Genomic DNA, 20985 nt, shown 5'->3' with positions numbered 1-20985 from the left:
GGACATATATGTATTGTCTGTCATTCTTCCTCTCTGCCTAAAAAATGGTTTTGTCCATTTAGACAAGGACGATACCTTTTAAAATAAAGGAGCTATAAGATGAAAGGTATGGTAAGAGGAAGCCACTAAAAATAGGTAAAGGAAATAATAAAAGAGGGAAAAATGATATTACACTATAATAGCTTTGGGATTAACTAAAAAATAGCTTTCAACACAATAAGTTATTAAACCAGCGTTGCGATATTGGCATGGTAATTAGACCAAGAGAATAAAGAACCCTAAAAGTCACTAAAGAATTAGATAGATGTATTTATATTTGAAAAGTATTACAAAATTGAGACAGAGCCCCCTTCTCATCCACCAAAACTGTCCTCTCCTCTTCCACAGCCATGGGGCTTCAACTGGGCTCGTGTCTGCCCAACTAGAGACAAGATACTCCAGTTTGTCTTCTGGTTGCTGCCATGAGAGTACATTGGAGCCCATGGGATGCTAATGAAAGTGTTCCATGTCACATTCAGGTTACCTTCAACCTAAAAAACTGATGCCTTGCTCTAGAGTTGCTTTTTTTGTGTTTCCATGAGGTGGAACATAAGTGCCTGCAGCCCAGCTTTGACTACACAGGCAAAACAATACCCTGGAGTTTGGGAAATAATTCTCAAATCTTTATGTGCATAAAAATCATGTGGGGAATCTTGTTAACATGCAGATAAATAGGTTGGAGGAAGGATGTGAGATCCTATGGTTCTAACACGTTTCCTGGCAATGCAAACGCTGTCAGTCTGCTGACCATACTTTGAGAGCCTGAATCCTAACCACTAGCCTGCCAGGGAGCCATGGTGCTGACCATGCTTTGAGTAGCAATACTTAGAGGAGGACGGCACGATTGGAAAGTCCTGGATCCTTCTAGAGTTGCATAGAGCAGATCCAACTTATAAACGCAGATGGCTCACTTCAGGGCTGTTATATGGGAGAAATAAATGCTCTATTCTTTTTTTTTTTAATTGAGATTAATTGGTTTATAACATTATATAAGTTTCAGGTGTGCGACATAATTCAACCTCTGTATACACTGTAGCATGCTCATCACCGAAGTCTAGCTTCCATCTGTCACCATATAATTGACCTGCTTTACCCATTTTGCCCTCCCCCCGCCCTCTTCCATTCTGGTAACCACCAATCTGTTGTCTGCATCTCTAAGTTTGTTTTTTGTTTTCTTCATTCATCTTTTAAAATTCCACAAGAATGAAATCATATGATATTTGTCTTTCTCTAACTTATTTCACTTAGCATGATACCCTTAAGGTCTACCCATGTTGTCGTAAGTGGCAAGGTTTCATTCATCCTTTTTATGGTTGAGTAATATTCCAGTGTGTGTGTGTGTGTGTGTGTGTGTGTGGCATCTTCTTTATCCATTCATCTGTAGATGGACACTTAGGTTGTTTTTATATCTTGGCTATTGTAAAATAATGCTACTATAAACATAGGTGTGTATATTTTCAAATTAGTGTTTTTGTATTCTTCAGATAAACACCCAGAAGTGGAGTAGCAGGATAATTTGGCAATTCTATTCTTATTTTGTTTTGAAGAATTTTAATACTGTTTTATATAGTGGCTGCATCTATTTACAATCTCATCAACAGCAAATGAGAGTTCCTTTTTCTCCCCATCCTAACACATTATTTCTTGTCTTGATAATAGCATCTATTTTCTGATTAGTAATGTGAGAGATAAAAAGGATATTTACTTCTGAGTGTTGTCATAGGTATTCAGTGAAATGATTCAAGCAGAGTTCAGCACAGTACTTGGCACACAGAAGCACTCGATAAATCTTAGCTATTTTTAAATCTTATTTTATCACAAGTGGGAACTGAAATCATGAATGAGGCTGTAGAGGATAATTATATAGAGTGAGAAGAAAGAGGCCTGAGGATGAACTAACACTTTCAGCGAATAAGCAAAAGATAAGAATTACATCCAGGAGGACAAAGAAAGAATGATCAAGATGAGAAGAGGAGGAAATAGAGTTTCAAGGAGGGTGTGGTCAGCGGTGAAGGAATGCTGCAGAGAGGTCTCATAAGACAAGGCAGGAGAAGTGTTCACAGATCTGGCAAATTGGTCACTGGGACCTGACTGAGAAGAGTTGAAAGGGTAGGCTACGCTGGGTTGAGGTGTGAATTAGAGATGGGGTGGTAGCAGGTGCACTCCAAACTATTCTTTTGAGTTCATGTGACAAGAGAAGGAGGAAGAGGAAGGTTTTAGAAAGCACATGGAAAAGCCATGGAAAGAGGTGAGAAATGAGGACCTGGGCTTGAGGAAAGTCAAAGATATAAAGGAATAAGAGTCTGAGAATGCAATAAGATTGGGGTGGGGTGGAGGGCTTGTCTTTTGCTTTAGGGATCTTGCTTGCCTTTCTTGGATAGTATAGCACAAAAGGCATAGTCGAAGCCAATTTTGGTGTTAATAATCTTTCTGTTAAAACAGTCATAAAGGGCCAAAAGCTACCTGGCTTGGACTTGGTGAGAGCTGAATCCTTGTATGTGACCTGCTGAAGGTCTTCATGTGGGCAAGAGCAGCCATCCGTGTGGCATGCCACGCTCTGGATACAAACACGAAAACCCATCATTTATGTAAACATGTACTACAGCCCTAATGCACCAGGCTCAGCTACTTAAACTTGCCTATAAAGCTGCAATGGACTGTGGCTTCTCTTTCCCCACCTGGATGTACTTTGTATTCTCAGACTCCTTGATGTGACTTTTGTATAAAGATAGCTGATATTGTCGGGCATCTCCCTCTATTCCTGCTCCTTGTTCTAGCCTTTTCTGCTCTGTCCTGCTGCTACCCAAGACTCGGACTAACAGCAGCCCTGAAAATAAACCAGGACAAGCAGTGCTAGCAGACAGTGTTCTGTCAAGTCCAAATGGCAGGTCTATCAAGTAGTATGAGAATCAAATCTCATACAAGCTTTGAGACCCGGGCTTAGACATCACAGTGCCATTTTGTCAGGGGCTCTTCAAAGACTGTTTGAACATGAAAGAGAGAGGCAGATCCATTGACCATGGGATCTCAGAAGAAAGTCTATCCCTCACCATCTAAGTGCTATCACAGTGCAAATTTTCTGGGGGAGACATATCTATAAAATGGATAGGACTATTAATGAGAAGAACATCACCTAATAACCATATGAGACTTTAAAGATCCCAAAGTGATTTCACATACATCATCTCATTTGTGAGGGGTTTCAGGTGACCTTTGGGGAAATGCCCTTGTGAAGTCTAAGACCCTGGCTAGTCCATGTAAAGATATCCTTCCCGTGGGAATCAAAAAGATTAATACACTGTGACTACTGTTGGGAAGCAAGGCGTGATAAGGTCTCTGTGTTGGATATCTGCAGCAGGGATGAGAGACATATAACTGTACAAATCTGTTTCTTGAAGCCCCTTTGTTTAGAATCAGACTCTCTTACGGATACAATTTCTATACAAGAACAGGGAGGAAACCTAATCCCTCAGAGGTAAGTGAATTGTGTTTCGATGTCATTATGGACTTATAATTGTAGAGAGTGGTAACCTCTATTTTTTTTTCCCACCACCAACTGAGCCTCACTGACTTGGTGTCCTGTAAGTGTTCAGATGATTGAAAACTCTGAGCTTTAGGCATAGGGCAGGAATAGTAAAGTGGTACTATCTGGATATTACTTGGTAATACATTTTGGGGGAATATAGGGAAAGTAAAGCACTTCGGATTGGGTACTGTTCCTTAATGCTCTATGATTTCTATTTTATAAATGAAAGAAACAAACCCAGGTCTAGCCCAGAGAGGGTTTGAGGTATCCCTTATCTTGACAAGTCTTAGATTATGAAGTAAACTGAAAGGGAAGCAATGGACAACATAGACAGGAAATGTTTTCAAGACACACGGCGATCAACTTCCAACAGCACGGAACAATTAGTGAACAAAATAGAAGCTCTGGCCAGAGGGAGTCTAGCCTCTAGTCATCAGGATAAAGGGGTGCATGCCCTTTGATCGAAGGCATTGGACCGACCACAAGTTAAAGGAGTGAAGCTGCCAAAACACACAAGTTCTATAAATCGTGGTAGGAAAAAAAATGACAACAACGGCAACTATAAAAATAATCTCTGCGCGTATTACTTTATAAGCATTTTAAGCAAACTGCTTGTCAGGCACTGGTCTTTTCAGCTTCACCTGTACACACAGAGTAACTCATACCCATGACATCTCCTGAGAACCTGGCAGTTATCTGTCGGGTAAGATCTGCAAGGATGTGGATGAAAAGACCATCAGAGCCACTGCACAGTACACACATAAGCACGGTCCTTGGGGTTGAATGAGTTTATCAAATGATTTCATTGTAGTTCTCCCTGAAGCTTTTTGTAAAAGGGGTGCTTTTAAAATTCAATAAAAGGACGCGTGTTGTTGTTTTTACCATCTTTTCATTTCTAAAATCCTTACCGAGATAATACTGACCCTAGAGCTCTTTGTTAAATATCACTATTTGTTTTGATTTATTTCCTTGTCACAAAGCTCTTTTACAAAACAAGGGCTCAGATTAAAGATGGAGAGGATTTAATGCAACCAGAATAAGGTGCTGAACAGTGCTCACCATCGTTCACGTTTTCAAGCTCCACCAGTGATGTGAACTATATTTAGAAAAAAGACATGGGGTCTCTTTTTTCCTTGTTTTCTGACATTCATGCAGCTTTTCAATGGTTATATAGCGTACTGCTTTGCTCTTAATAGAAAATTTAAGTGCTACTATCAATTAGGAAAATTGTTTGCAAATTATTAGTCTTAACTAAAATATTTCCCCAAACTTGAATCTTTAGAAGATAATGAACACTCTGAATATAATTTCCATTTATTTCTATTTATTTGATACTTAAAAAACATGTCCTTTCTCAGAGCCTCCAAGCATGTGCATAATACATCACCCACTGAAATAGTTCAAACAGATAAATCTGTCATAAAACCAAAATTATCAATATACAAAGAAATAGCATGTTCTAACTGGGTAGGGCTGTATAAAAGATCTCATTCACATGGTGACCTAAAATTAGTAGAGAAGTTGCAAAAATTTGAACCTACTACCCATTCATCCATCCATCTACTTAATCTGTTCATCAGTTCATTCATTCATTCATTCACTCAACAAATACTTATAACATGTCTGCTATATAGGTACTGTTCTGAATGCATTAGTGAGTTCTTCTGAATGCATCAGTGAGCAAAACATATACAAGTGCCAGTCCTTGTGGAATTTACATTCTAGCGGGGGAGAAAGATAATAATTAACAAGCATAATAAATAAGGAAATTATGTCAGAAGGTGATACGTGCTGTGAAAAAAAAGAGATAGTAGAGGAGGAGGATTGGAAGTGCTGGAGCGTGTGTGCGTGGCGGCGGGAAGGTGCAGCGTTAAAAAGGGTGGTTAGGGGAAGCTTTGTTCAGAAGGCAAGATTTGAATAAAGATTTAAAGATGGTGAACTGGCTGTGTTGGCAACTAGAGGGAGAGAATTCCAAGTAGAGAGAACAGCGAGAGCCAAGGACCTCCGGCTGGAGGGAGCCTGGTGTCTGTTTCAGGAATAACAAGGAAACCAGTGGGATTGGAGCAACATGTGCAGAGAGGGAGGGGTAGGGGGCAGTAAGAGGTAATTAGGGGTCGGTCAAGGTAAAGCTTTGAAAGCTTTGTAAGGACTTTGACTTTCATTTTTGAGGGAAACGGGGAGCCAGTGCAAGAATTTGAGCAGAGGTGTGACATGATCTGGCTTATGTTTCAATGAAATCACTCTGGTTGTTATGTTGAGGGTAGCTCACGGAGGTAAGGATGGGAGCAGGGGGCCTGTTCAGAGGCTAGAGAAGTAACCAGGAGAAAGGGGACAGTGGCTCGAACAGGGCACTGGAGTAGAGGCGGTGAGACGTGGTCAGATTCTGGATTTCCTGAAACACAAAATAAAATGTTCCTGTTCCCTAACACAGACTGAGAATCTGTCAGCTTGATGGCTGCAGCTGTGTGGCGTGGATCTCGGCTCAAACAGAACTGTGTTCATCTATCCGGTGTGCGAATATTTGGATAACTAGCAGGATTGGTCTTGCATGGGTCTGTTTTTAATGAGGAATCCAGGGCCTCAGAAGACTCTTCTGCTCAAAGAAGGTGGTCAAGGCCTATGTGTTTGGTTAAAGGGACAATAAAAATGTGTCAGAGGGCATGGGCGATTCTGAACGGATTTCAGGATCTGGTGCTCTGACTGGGCCCTGGCCCAGGTCCCATGGAACATGCCGTAAGAATAAAAAGCTTCAATAAAAGAGCTGTATCATGAAACATTTTGGGGACATTGGGAACAAAAGGAGTCAGCAGAATTGGCACCAGCAACTTCATCGGCAAGCAGAAATAGTGCCATATTGCAACCAGTGGTGCCCTCGACATTGGACACCTGCAGTTGGCAATGGTCCTCACATTGGCAGGCTTCAGTAACATTGGCAGAACATTCGGTTGGCATTGGCTAAGGTGTCCATGCTAGAAAGATAGTGGGCACTGTAGCCAGTAGCACAGACATCATCAGTACCTTTGCTCTGAATCAGCCTTTGGCAGTCATTAGTGACAGATTTGGTACCCTCAGTGTGTATTAGCAGCTCTGAGAGCACCTTTAGAAAGTTTTGGTGGTATTATTTCAAGCTTTGGTGACAGGAGCCATTAACCACAATGAGCTAGAGCAAGGGAAGCAGAAAAAGGCAGAGGTCATGCGGTCAGCGAGTGGTCTGGTTATTGGCACACATGTGATGTGAGACACCCAGAAAATCATTAGGAGGAATTTCAATAAGGCCTAGAATACACATTAACCCCATTTTGAAGCTCTGCCTGGCATTCTAGAGAACCTTTTTTATATCTACAGTAAGGGAATAATCTAAGAACTATTCTGCCACCACTGGGGCAGTTACAATAAACAGCTTGGCCCTTGGGAAAATGTTTCCAGCCTCATAGTTTGGTGTTTTATCTTCTTTTTCTTTTCTTGGTCAGTTCAGAAATTTTAATTACCTCAGACATTGAAATGACTAGGAATTTTTAGCTCTTCTTATGTGAATCCCCAGTAGAGTGTCAGCTCTAACGATAATTTTAGAAGTTATTTAATTTATCAAGAATTTTTAAGCATAAATTATGTATGTAACATCATTCTAGGTGTTGTAAAAACGTGAAAGGGTCTAAGGTTCCTTCCTTCCAGGAATATGCAATTTCCTTGGGTATACATTTGAAATATGTACAAATATAAAAAGATAATTACGTGCCAAAGTTTTTATAAATTCCAGAAAAGAAAAGAAATGACACGGCGGGGTTTAGAGAAATTTGAGGAGTTTATTCTATAGTTTCTCTTGGTGGTCAGTATACTGGGAAGGAAGTGAATGGTTGTGAGTGTGGTGTGTGTGTGTGTGTGTGTGTGTGTGTGTGAGTGAGCGTGCATACGAGAGAGAGAATGGATGGACATGGGCATCCACTTCTCCTTACTGTCTCTGGACCTAGCAGGGACACAGACACAGTGACTCCCTAAATTCCTTGTCTGGCTAAAAATACTTATCAATTCTTGATCAGCTCAAGCTTCATCTACCTATTCAGAAAACCTCCTCTGACCCTTATGGACTTAGCTTTTCTCTCCTCTGTAGCATTTTTTTTTTTTTCACAGTAGTTTAGTTTTTGACATATCTGTCTCTGTCGAAAATGTAGGTAGAACTCAAGGCAGGGACGAGGTCTTATCTGTTTTTGTATCCTCGTCTCTGAACCATGCACAGGGCCAAAATGAATTGACTGTCTGACTGAACGGATGAATGAATCAGAGATTCGCTGATAAACATCTGGGCATGTGGGTGTTTGCAAGCATTATGCATTTGGAGTTGCGCTAGCTCTTTTCTGGCTTCAATCCTGCTGCAGATGCTAAGGTCTTGAGATATAAGGTCAGTTGTTATTTCATATCTATATCAGTAGCACTTAGAAAAGTGTTCCATAGAAAGTGAACACCAGACATGTTGATAGACGATGATGTAATTGACTCCCAGAGGTGAGAGGCAGAGAAATCAATCTTCTCTATGCTTACTGCAATAATCTCTTATACATTTGTGGAGAAAACTTCACATTAGAAAATTTCATAATACCTCTTGGTATTATAAAATTGTAAATACAATTGTAAATACAATTTCCCACCAAGCAGTGGCCGCTAAGTAGAGAAGGAGCTTGAGGGTTAAAACCGATGCGTTAAAAAAAAATGCTTTAACCTATCAGGATTCTATGATTCATAAGTTATAACCTAAAGTCATTTAAAGTGTATCTAGTTAGCATTTATATTATCATCAATTCATAGATCAAGTAAGGCTCAAATGTATTTCCTCTTGGAGACATACATGAAAGAAAGAACCTGGCATTTCTTGAGTACTCATTTCCCCTGATAAGAGCAGTGGCTAGTTATCTGTTAACAAAAAGAAATCCCCCAAAAGCCAAACTTCTATTTACTAGAATAGAAGATGCCAGCTCTGTGGGAGAGAGTGAAAATGGCAAGCCATTTTCCAAAGATGAAAGCACTGATACAGTGTTCGTAGAGAACAGAGATGTTCTACTCTGGCGATAGAGGCAGTGCAGGGAAGCGGTTAAGGTCATAGCCTCTTGAGCCAGGCTATGTGGTTTGAATCCTGTCTCTGCCACTTACTAACTGCGTAACATTAGGCAAGTTACTTAACTTTTCTATGCTTTGATTTCTTCATCTGTAAAATAGAGAATTAATTTTAAGATTTAAAGGAGTTACTTTAATCTAATAACACTTAGAACAGTGCCCGGCACATAGAAAATTTCTATTTAAGTGTTGGCTATTAATATAGGGGTTTGCCCTGCAGTGTCTTTCTGAGCATGCTCAAGAATGCTTCGGGAGAGTGTGAGTGTGTAAGTAGAGCATTCACTGTGAATCCACAGAAGATCAACCATCATTAGAACACAGGCCAAAAGATCTAAAATCTCATTGATCATCAACAAAGAAAATAACCACAAAGAAATAACATGTAATGAAATGTACTTAGATTAGCGGGTAGGATTAATATTAACTCAGTCCCCATTTCAGCCTTCTCCATTGAAGTTGACTACAGATATCAGCTTGGATTTGAAGAATTTGACTCATTATGGCTTGAAGGGCAAAGTGATGGATGAATTCGTAGCTGGATTGATGGCACTAGCTATATTTCAGAGGATGGGTATTATGAACGAGAAAAGAATAGTCTATCTGTCTACCTACGCAAGCTAAGCAAATGCTTGGGTCATTTTTTGTTTAGAGCATCATGAGCGATCTAAAACTCCCCACAGCAAAGAAGTTTAAAGGTGCATAGGAATGCCTTTTTGATTCATGTGCCTCTTCTTCCAGAAGCCCTCTCCTAATTCCCGGAACACAAGAGACCTTCCCTTTCATTTAACATGCAAAGCTTATATTTTTATTTCTATTACAGCATCTTCATGCTTTGCCTTGTATTAAATAAAATCACTTGAATACTGGTCCAACCTTCTTTGCTAGACTGTAATCTCTTTGAAGGCAGATACTGCGCAATTTCATCTTTTTTCTCCTTGCACTGTATCTGAGACATAAGTAGATGTTCAATGACTTTGCAGACATAAAATGAACAAAGCCTTTCCACTTGAGTGCTTTTGATCAAAACTAAGAAATATAGCTAAATGACATTCAACTATTAAATTAGAACTTAATTCAATTGTAGGGGTAAAGTTAGGGGAAAATGGCTCATCAAAATGGCAGGGATGTTGTAGAGCCCTTGTGCAAATTTATACATGATTTACACATAAAAACTGCTTTTCTTTGAAATCACAATGCCTTTAGTAATTTAATGGAACTGTGCTGTCAAAGTTTGAGCACTTAGCTTCCCAGTTCACTTGCACTGCATTCTATGTCACATGTGTTTATCGAGGCCTTGCTGTTTAAAGTACTCTCCCCATTTCCATTCTTTTCCCACTTTCCACTTTGCATTGGAAACTGGTTGCATTACCTCTAAAAGATGACAGGAAGCCCTCTCAGTATTACACTTATTCATTTAAGCTCTTAGATAAGAAGGCCCTAGTTATAATTTTAAACACCTTCTCTTCTAGCTTTTGATGGGTTAATCTATAATTCTAAGTGTGTTAAAAATAATTACTTCAGTGGCTGGCGATCAGATTTAAAATGTTTGCCTTTTTCCTTATCTTGAAAATGAATACTGTGTCCTGTGAGTAACTCACTAGTAGAGAATGGAAAGCTCACTCTGCAATGCAGTCATGGACAGTTTAAGTCATGCGATCTTTTTTATTAGTAACTGAGTCCCTTTTCGTTACTTTTTTGGCCCAGGTGAGAGTAATGTTGAAAGATCATTACATTTTGTTAATTTAGTGAGCATTTATTGAACAAGTGGTTATAACTAATATTAAGTTAGTCCTTCTAAGTGCCAGGCACTTCACATGCATTTTTAAATTTGTAATTTATAATAACCTAATGTGGTAAATTCCTCTATTATCTTCATTTTACACCCGAGGAAATTGAGGATTAGAGAATTTAAGTAACTTGCCCAAGGTGACATAAGCAGTAGGTGGCTAAACTAGGATTAAATTAGTTTAAACTAAAAGCTCAAGAGAGTTCATTTTTGAGCCCTTGCAAGATTGCAAGTTCCTTAAAGGTGACTTAAGTGGAGTATTTAGTTTACTCATCTCAATATCCTCTTAGTATCCTTATTGTGCTTTGAGGTAGAGGGCCAGACAATACAGCGAGGTGGTTGAGAATCTCAGTTAAACTGCCTGGGTGTGAATCCTAGTTTCTCCACCTAAAATAGCAATTGTCATTCTCCATCTATTCCCTTGCTTCACATTTCTCCATAGCACTTATCATTACCTGACATTACATATTCTTACTTTTTTTTTTGTCTCTATTTCCCACTAATATAAGCTGCATGAAGACAGTAATGGGGTAGATCTTGTTGTCTACCGGCATGTGGTAGGTATTTCATAAAATATCTACCGAGGGAATAAATAAAAGGAGATTCATTTTGCTTATTGTTTATGTCTGAAGTAGTAATTTTCAGATATAATTAATGAATTGAAGGAACCTCACTTTTTTCTTGGATCACCTTCAATCTTCATTTAAACTTTTATTTAATAAACACTACTATGGCATATACAATGTGCCAAGCTCCATTTTAAATGCTTTACAAATATTGACTCATTTAATTCTCACAACACCCCTGTGGGGTAGGTAAAATCAAACTCAGGGAGTCTGGCCATGTTCCCAACCATTACACCATGCTGCTTCCTGGCTCAATCCTATAAAAAATGTTATCTCCATGGAGTTTAATATTCAAAAGATGTGTCTTCACGCTCTCCTAGAGAATGCCTTTCCATCTTACACATCTTTCTTTCTTCTCTCCCCAGATTAAAGAAAATAAGTTGTTTTATTTTATTTCATTATGCCTTTCCTTCTTCGAAACAGCAATGCCTACTGTTAGTAGAGTGTCTGTAAGGCTACCTTCAAAGGTGAGCAAGTGGTTTGATCCCCAGTGGTCACTGGACAACTGACATGATCTACGTCTGCCTTTTTATTTTTCATGTTTGTCTCCTTCCTGCTTTCCTATGGCTTTTGGAACCTGCCACAGCTCTTCCCTTGCAGCCTTGAGAAGGGAGTTGACTGGTCTACCGAAGTTGCAAAAACTGCCTTGAAAGCCTGAGACTTAAAAGAAAATCCAATTTTATAAACAATTTCTTTTCTTGAGTTTATTCATTTGGTCCTTTCCTGTCTTCTTGCAGTTTTTCTCACAAATACACAAACACCTTCAGAGCCTTGAATGGTCGCTATAGCCCAGAATCCACCCAGGAGGTGTCATGAAGCAACGCAGACACCTGGGATCACATTCCAGCTCTGTCCAGCTCTGTCGCTAAGGAAAAAATCTGCCTCAGGGCAACTCATTTAAAATGACCGGATTTGGTTTCCTCCCCTATTAAATGACTCACATTAGAGGCTGAGCTAGTATTCTGAAGTCCTTTCTGGCTTTAAATTGTGATTTCCGGGGAAGAATTACGTAAAGAGGAGAAAGTACTCAGATATCTACATTCCTTTACTCTTATTACTGATTACTGTATCACTCCGAGAGAGCCAATGTTCATTATTAAATGGAGAGGCAGTAGAGGTACAGAAAGGAGAAGGTGTTTCCTGCATGGAATGACTAAATTCCCAGGGATCTGTCACTTCTTCCTGGGAAGGGAGACTATATTTTTTTGGCTTACCTTGTACTGAGGATAATATAACTGAGTCCTGGTGAATCAATTGTGGTCTAACGTAAGTGGTATTATTTCCATGCCAGGTAATAGAACATCCTGTGTGATCATCTATTCTCCTCATTTCCTGCCCTTATGGCAGTCCTCAGGGAACTCTGGGATGAGAGAGCCACATGATGGAAGAAGCCTGGATCCCTGACTTACTGTTTGAAGGAGAGCTGCCTGACCCACATTGAACTTAGCATGAGTGAGAAAAACAATTTAAGTGTTAAGCCACTTACCCCTGGGAGTTGTCTGTTATAGCAGCTAGAGTTCATTACCTGATTATATAGTGAGCCAGGCTAAGGAATAAGAAAGATCTGAAGGACTTGTTGTCACTTCAAAATTTATATATTCCAAATCACCTAAGTTTTTCAACTTAAGGTCAATTACTTTTTCTTCCTTCTGTATTCTCCAATGGTACCAATAATTATCTTGAAAAGTTAGTAATCTTTTGCACTAATTTTATTGAGCTAAGTGAGCATATCTGCTCATTCCAGTACCATGAGACATTCACTGAACAGAACGAAGCTTGAAAGGACTCTAGCAACAACACAGCCTGTCTCACCAAGACCAGACTCATAAGAAGTAGAACACCTTACGCCCTCAGTTAGACTGCAGGTCCAATCATATATTAACTTTAGGTTAGGGCCCGATGCTAATGGTGAATACGTGTGTGTAAGATTTTATTTGTTAGTATATCTTTCACTGAATATCCACAGGGTAGTAGGTCTACATTGGGTGGCATGAAGTTTAAGATACCAGCTGCTGAAAAGAAAGAAATGAAAGTGAAAAGAATGATGGTAGGTGGAGAGTGAGTGATGGCATGGGAGAGTGAAAAGCCACCCTGTCAAAAAGTACCCCGAGAGCCTCTGTGCCGGTAGCTTACATTCTGCTCTTGCCTATTTGAAAAATAGGAGAAGAAATAGCAATGAGTTTTCATTATTTTTCTAAGTGACAGGGAAATAAGACTGAACCTTCCTTTCTAGACTTTTAAGGAAATTATATTGGTCGTACACTTTTGCCCTAAAGCTTGCACACATCTTCATCAATCATCAAGGCTAGACTTAAGAAACATCTGAATTTCAAGGACCTGAAAGAACTAGAGTCTTTAAGAGCAGAGTCTTGAACAAGAAGCTAAATTGAGATAATGTCACTTTCATAATACTCCTTTTGAACTCCGAAATAATCTGTGATCCTATTGTATTAAGACTTTTATTTCTGGAGAGATTCTCTTACCTTATGACACAGGGGTAGCGAAGTGACAGCTCTAACCAAATCTGGTCCCCAATGTTTTGTTTTATTAATAAAGTGTTTGGAAACAAGTCCAATATTTTTTGAGAGGCAGGGTTTGTGCTCTCAGTTTGCCACAGTTCCTCACTCTATATTGTCCTGCCTTTAATAATGTTTAAGGTTTCGATCCCTGCCAGTGTCTCTCTATATCCCTACTCAGCTTTTGTTGTCAACTGTTGCCTTTATCTATTTGTGATCAGACCTAAAGTTAAATGGTCCATTTTACTTTCTAGCCTTGTTAGTTTTTAAAATGTGTTGTTTTGTCTTTGGCTAACATCTTTAAAGTCCTGTCCAATAGACTTCGACCAACTTACTTCCCTAACACAGATGGAAAGATGCTCTTTTCAGTAGCGAGGCGCCAACAAAGAATGAGCAGGTTTTGAAAATGTGTTACATTTTTATGGGATTATTGATTTGTGTTACTTAGACCAGTGGCATTTAGATCATGAAGACTTTATGTGTAATTGACAAATTTCTAATGTCTCTAATTTCTCTATAACACCATGCTACATTATATCTAACTTAGAGACATGTGACTCTTTTTTTGAGTGGTGATGGCAAACATGGCTTCTAAATCATCTAATTGTGAATATCATAGTCCTGTGAAGATAGCCCATGGAAATAAAAGATGCTTTTGTTGTTGCTGTTGTTGATGGGTTATTCCATTTTAAACACAAGCAAAGACATGGAAACTAGGTTGTATAATGGATTATTATAAAGTGTCTGTGCAGGAGCCAAACTTCTGAGATGATCCCCAATGATCCCACCTCCTAGTATTCAGATCCCTGTGCAAACACCTCCTGTTGTATGGGGGCTGAGTCTAGTGACTTGAGTCTAATAAGGAGAATATGACAAAAGAATGGGCTGTTCTCCTTACGAGGAGGGCACTGTTTTTCTTTTTCTTTCTTTCTTTTTTTAAATTGTATCTATAAGAGAAAATGGATGTTAGCTGCAAACTAACATAGTTATGGTAAACATTTTATGATATATGTAAATCGAAACATCATGCGATATGCGTTAAGCTTATACAGTGATGTACGTCAATTATTTCTAATGAAAATGGGAAGAAAAAAGAGAAGAAGGGATATTACAAAAGTCTGTGACTTCCATCTTCCCGGCACTTTCTTTTCCTCTTACTTGCTGGTGCTATTGAAGCCAGATGACTGTGGTGAGATGCTTTACAGGAGCCCACATGACAAGGAACTGAGAGAGGCCTTCAGCCAACAGCATCTGAGGCACTGAGGCCTCAGTCCAAGAACTCCCAAGGAACAGAATCCTGCCTATATCCACATGAGTGACCTAGAAGTGGACCCTTCCCAATTGAGTCCTGAGGTGACTGTAGCCCTGTGAGAGACCCAGAGTCAGAGGACCCAGCTAAGCTGCACCTGGATTCCAGAAACTGTGAGATAACAAATGTTGTTGTTATATGCCACTAAGATTTGGGCGTACCTTGTCATCGAGCAATAGACAACTAACACAGAATCTTGCTTTTCTATTGGAATAACAGATACCTCTGTTTTATTTATTTTTAAACTAATATCTCAAACTGAGGATGAGGGAGGGGTTAATTTAATTCAATCAGAAATGTTCAGTGCCATTCAGTAAAAAAATAATTAAAACTATGTATCAGAACTGACTGGAGCCAAAGTCAGGTGGAGGTGAAAAGGGGCTTATGGAATTTCTGCTCTGCTGGTCACTGGTGTCCTTAGCACTGGTGGTGTGGGGTGGCAGCAGAGGAACTAGTTAGGCACAAGTAGGTTTAAGGACGAGTGGAAGCAAAGAAAAGGGGATGGCAAAGTAGACAACTACTTGCTAATAAGTGTTTAGACAGGTATTAAGTAATTCCAAAAAATATTGTAGAACAGGAAAATATTAGAAAAGGAAATATTGAAAAACGAAGTGGGCATGTGATTCAAAAGTTGCTAATGTGCTGAAATACATTTTTGATTCAGGATGAGAGATATTAAGAGAGCAGAAAAATATGGGCCTTGACATGAAGTCCTACAAATTTTAAATAAAAATCCTTTGAATTTATGACTTCCAGTTGTTCTATTGTCAGAGGACAAAAGAGATTACGCCCTTTTAAAAGGATTTTAGTGGATTATCCAAAGACTTGGCCATGTAGAATTCTTATCTGGATAAAGGTAAATGATTTGCTGCAAGTAAGTAATCAGACACTTTCCCTGTGTCTAAGGGACAGAAAAAGCCCACTACGCTTACACTTTCTGAGAGAGTAAAACATAAGCCATCTTCTTATGGAGATTTTGGTGCGTTTCTTTTCTTAAAAAGCGAGAAGGGTGAAATTTGATCTTCAGAAGTCCAGGGAAACTTTCAGACCTAAGAAAAGACTGAGTTGGGTTGGTGAAGGAAGTGGATACTGGGTAGAAATTGATACTAAGTTTTGTACTAAAGGTCCAGCATTGCAAAAGACAGGGGGAACGGATAGACAGAGGTGAGAGAGTTACTGTGACTACTATTCTAATATATCAAATGTTTGCTATGTGTTCGATATGTCGAGTGTACTTGAAAATATGCGGACCTTTGCAGTGGCGAATATTTCAACATTAAAAAGGGCATATTACCAAGAAACCATTCTTACTAACAACAGGAATAAACTTTTGTCTTTGAAATTTGAAATAACAAATACAAATAAAGCATGAAAAACATGCTTTGAAGTGTGCTAACAGATCAAGATTGCACTTAGCAAACCACCTTTTCTCTGTTTAGAAACAATCTCCCCAATTTCAAAACACAATATGTTAATTAAAGGATCTCAGGTAGCAATCATGGAACATTTTTCATGACAGATGAAGAACACAAATATTCTGAAGACCAAAATTGCATAAACAAAATGCAGAGACATTTTGTCCATTTCCTGGCAGTGCGAAGTTAGAGTGCATGCAAATGAATGTGCTGGCAGTAAAATTACACTATTAACCATCTGAAGATTGGGCTCATTACCTAAGAAGGCAAAGCATCAATTTGTAGCATTATTACGTTTTGTTTGTGCTGCTGAACACGTGTTTGGATGTTTTTGTATATGCTCTATTCATTTGGGTGCATAGTAAGCACTTTGCATCTGCCTCTTGATAGAAGCTTAATTTTGTATTGTTTCTATTATATTTCTTTTCTCTAATGGGAATGATATTCTGTCTTAAAAGTAAACATTCCATTTATTCTCCAAAAATTCTGGGTTCGAGTTCTTTGTTTCTCATTATCAAATGGCATGTACAGGATTATAGCTATCTTAAAATTGAGGCACTCTTTGATGTAAAAAATTATATTTGAATAACATGTGAGGAAAATATTCATTCATTCAACCACTCATTCTTTCATTCTTTTAATGTGTATGTCTTGGACTAAATACAGTGGTAAATTCAAGGATGAATATGACATTGTTTCTGCCCTCAGGATGCTTAAAACATAGAAGTGGTAGAATGTTATCAGTACCTTCAGATAGAACAAGCATAGGACCATCGAATCTCCAAGGAAAGAGAGAGCAGTACATTCTTTAATTCCGCAAATATTTTGACCACTTACTGTATGCCAGGGACTATTCTAGGGGATGGGTATATAGAAGGAAATAAGATAGTCAAGGTCTTTGACTCATGGACCTTGCATCCTTGGGGAAAAATGGAAACTAAGAAAGAAAACAAACAAATAAATAATACAACTTCAGGTAGCCATAAGTGCTATGAAGAACAAACTAAAGCAAAACAATACAAAGGACAGTGATAGTAGGCAAGGATGGTGACTTTCAGAATGTGAATGCCTCTGTGCAGTGGTGACACCTGAGTGGAGATTTGACGATGTATAGAAGCAAGCAAATGAAGTTCTGAGGAAAAGGTTTTACAGGCAGAGAGACCAATATGGGAAGACCTTGAGGCAAAAATGAGCCTGCCATGGTCTGGAATAGAAAGAAAGCATGTGACTAGAGTGCAGAGAAGGGAGAGTAAGAGAAGAGGTCACAGAGGTGGGAAGGGGCCAGGTCCTATTGACTTTTGTAAACCATGATAAAGATTTTATACTAAGTGAGAAGAGAATCCACTGGAGATTTCAAGCAGGGCGTAGCATGTGGCATGATCTGATTTGCATTTTAGAAGGATTGTTCTTGATGCTATGTGGAAATTCAACTGTAAAGTGATAAGAGAGGTAACTAGGACAGAGATTAGGCATCTAGGAATTGCCCAGGCCAGGGAGGACCAAGGGAAAATCGACTCAAGTGGATAACTTAGAGATGACAGATTAGAATCTATCATAGTCCAGTCCAAAGTTGTTGGTTTGGACGAGAGTAATAATTACCAGGGTGTTGAGAAGTGGCTCCATTTCAGTGGAAGTTTCACAAAGGAAATGGTATGGAAGTATTTGAGCTGAATGTCAAATGATGGGCAGCATTGTGACAAGGGAGGAGTCATTCATTTATTCATTGCGGGCCAACCATGGTCCGGCACCAGGCTAGGTGTTGGGGATATAGCGGTGCAGAGGCCCGTGCTGACAATGAGGAGAAAACTTGCTGAGGAAATAATATTTTAAGTAAAGAAACAAAAGTAGTGAGGTAAACAATACACTTATCAGGATTACTTTTAGAATTAGTTCTGCAGATGCTTTTCCTTTTACTGTAGAAAATTAAACTCCTTTGTATGCCTGACTCTCCTTGAATTTGCAAGTGTTATTTCTATCAGTATAAACTCAGCTTACTGTCAGTTGGCAAATTTTACCAGATCACTTCCTTAGAAACAGTGGTTAATATTTATCTTTCCCATTCTAAGCATGAAAAATTATAGCAGAAGAAAATATAAAACAGGATAAACTCATATACCTAGATGCATCTAATACTGTTCATCTGTTACCCTGCCTCAAATCTTGCCCCTCTGATTCTTCTCCCATCTGGATGATCCAAGATCAACTTTCCTTCCTTCTCATTCTTACTGTCCACTGCCTCCGGAATTAATTGACCTAAAGAATTCTAGTCATGTCTGTTCCCCAGTGCTTACAGAATAAATTTCAAATTCCTTAGCCTGACATCATCTGATCTAACCTACTCTTTCTGCTTTGCCTCTGACTTGACTCTCCAACTGTTTTAATCACAATTGGATGTTTTTCTTCTTCTTAAAAAAATTAGTTTTCAAATTGTATTGAAATAAAACATAAAATTTACCACCTTAACCATTTTTAAGTGTACAGTTTGGTGGCATTAAGTACATTCACATTGTTGTGCAAATCCCATTGGATTTTAAATCACACTGTATCACTCTTTTTCTAATACTTCTGGCAATTTGTTGCCTGGACTATACCTATACTTATACGATTCCTGTTGGCCCTGAAATGCCTTTCCCTTTCCTTACCAATTAAAATCCTACGCATCTTGAAGACCGGTGCTTAGATCCTACCTCTTGCTTCAGGCTCCTATGAAACCTTATCTGGAAACAGAAGGTCAACTTTGTTGCTAGGTAACATACTCCTTGCAGTTAAAATGATGCCTGGTTGGCAAATTGCATCTGGACTGCGAGGATTTATACATGAACTATAAATACCTGGTGGGGATGCAATACTTTGGACTTTCCCACATGATGATTCATAATTAGGCAGGTCCTTTGTCCCTGGAGGCTAAGCCTTTGGAGTTGTTACAACATATATTGCCTCTTATGGGGCATGAGGTTTCTAATTCGGGAATATTTCTGTGCCTACCCAATACTGATTTATCTTTTTGCACTTGAGCCATCACCTGAGGGGCCTGGAGTGATGTCTGTACTGATATAAGGACTCCCTCTGAAGAGAAACTCAGAGTGCTGTTTCTTGGATTGCATCCTTTTAGGTAAATCTAAAGCCAAGTATGGTCCATAGCAGTCTTGTGAGTCTGGACTGTTTAGCTGAACCTAAAAAGACCTGCTTTTGGGAGCTGCATCATAAAGAAATGTTGTCTTAAATACTAACACCCCTCACACAGCTGTACTTAAACCACTGGGGCTGTACTCAGGGTGAGGGTAATAAAGTATTGTTTACCTTTGGAAGGAGTTGGATTGCCTGTAGAATTCTTTGTCTGTGCCCAGAATTAAGAATTCCAATTTCCAATAAATCCTGATCTTCCATAACATTGCTTCCCTGAAATAAAACCAGAAATGTTATAAGTTAAATCAGGCATTTTTACTATGCGTAATAATGATTTGTTTAATACGGACACAAGTAACCAACAAGTGATCTGAGTTTTATAAACAAAAGCAGAGTCATTCTTCTGTGAGGAGTCACCTATGTGACTGAGTTGAAAGTTCTGGGAAATATTCCTTCCCTTCACAAATACTATCATGGCTTACCATCTCTGGTTGATATATCTGCATCGGAGATTCATTCTGGTGACTTAAAACTCTGTTCCTCTAAAAATGTAAATGCTCCCAGGGAGACTTGCCATTTAGAACTATCAGTGAGCCATTTGTTGATGTGAATGAATCAGTCCCCCACCCCTTCCCCTGAAAATAAAGATGGAAAAAATTGAGCATATTAGGCAGGTTAAAAATAAGAATTAATCTTAAAATGATGAATACCAGACACCTGGTCAAGATGTGGAAATAGAACAATAAATAAGATGTAGGTCCCTGTTTACAATGGTCTTTATTCATTCTAGTCCAGTGATAAAAACGGATTGTTCAAAGGCAGTTAAAATGATGTTGACACATGCTTGAGAGCCTAGAGGGGATCGAGGATATGTTTTCAGAGATGATGCTAATTGGATATCTGAAAGATAGTTAAGATTTAGTATTCAAAAGAGGCAGGACAAAGGAGAAATTATGTGTAATGTCCTACGGGTAAGAAAGAACATAGTGTATTCAGAAGCTTCGAGTTCTGGGATAAGTTGGAGAGAGGGGCAAAAGGTAAGCAGAGTCCAGATTATAGACATTGTATGCCACGCTGAGGAATTTAGGTTTCGCCCTGCCCACAATGGAAAACCACGGGCAGATTTTAAGAAAAGGAATTATATGATGAGATTCCAAACTTAGAAAGATCAATTTGGTTTCTGTGGCTGGGCCTCAGTTTCTAGTAAATAATGAAGTTGAGCCACACTATCTCCAAGGATCGGTCTAGTCCTGAAATTCTCCGATTTCAATGAATTTTTTTTAGACCTCTGAGTAATATACAGAAATTTATACAATGCTTATTTTGTCCATAAATTTTTATCTTTTGGGGTTTGTAATGTTACACATTTGTGGGCAAATCAAACTGTCCACAAATGTGTAACATTTGTCCTCTTAATGTGTAACATCTGTCCTCTTAATGTGTAACAAAAATACGAGTAGACATTTGAGAATACCTATGTATGGAGAGCAATTTATGGTACTGAGAAACATTTAAGGCAGAAGAGAATGAATTGGA

The 20985-nt window shown here is 38.9% G+C and overlaps 1 protein-coding gene across 1 annotated transcript in view; it reads right to left on the bottom strand.

Moving 5' to 3' along the window:
• ANKS1B (ankyrin repeat and sterile alpha motif domain containing 1B) overlaps nucleotides 1-20985 on the bottom strand; it is a 678567-nt gene that overhangs the window by 108430 nt on the left and 549152 nt on the right. Inside the window, exon 16 of the mRNA XM_039878010.1 lies at nucleotides 19624-19722. Within this exon, the coding sequence (XP_039733944.1) occupies nucleotides 19624-19722 (99 nt within the window). The remainder of the gene's footprint in view (nucleotides 1-19623; nucleotides 19723-20985) is intronic.

This window comes from Pteropus medius, unplaced genomic scaffold, assembly GCF_902729225.1.
Source record: "Pteropus medius unplaced genomic scaffold, Ma_sr-lr_union100, whole genome shotgun sequence".
Lineage (NCBI taxonomy): Eukaryota > Metazoa > Chordata > Mammalia > Chiroptera > Pteropodidae > Pteropus > Pteropus medius.
This window is presented reverse-complemented; position numbering and strand designations above follow the sequence as displayed.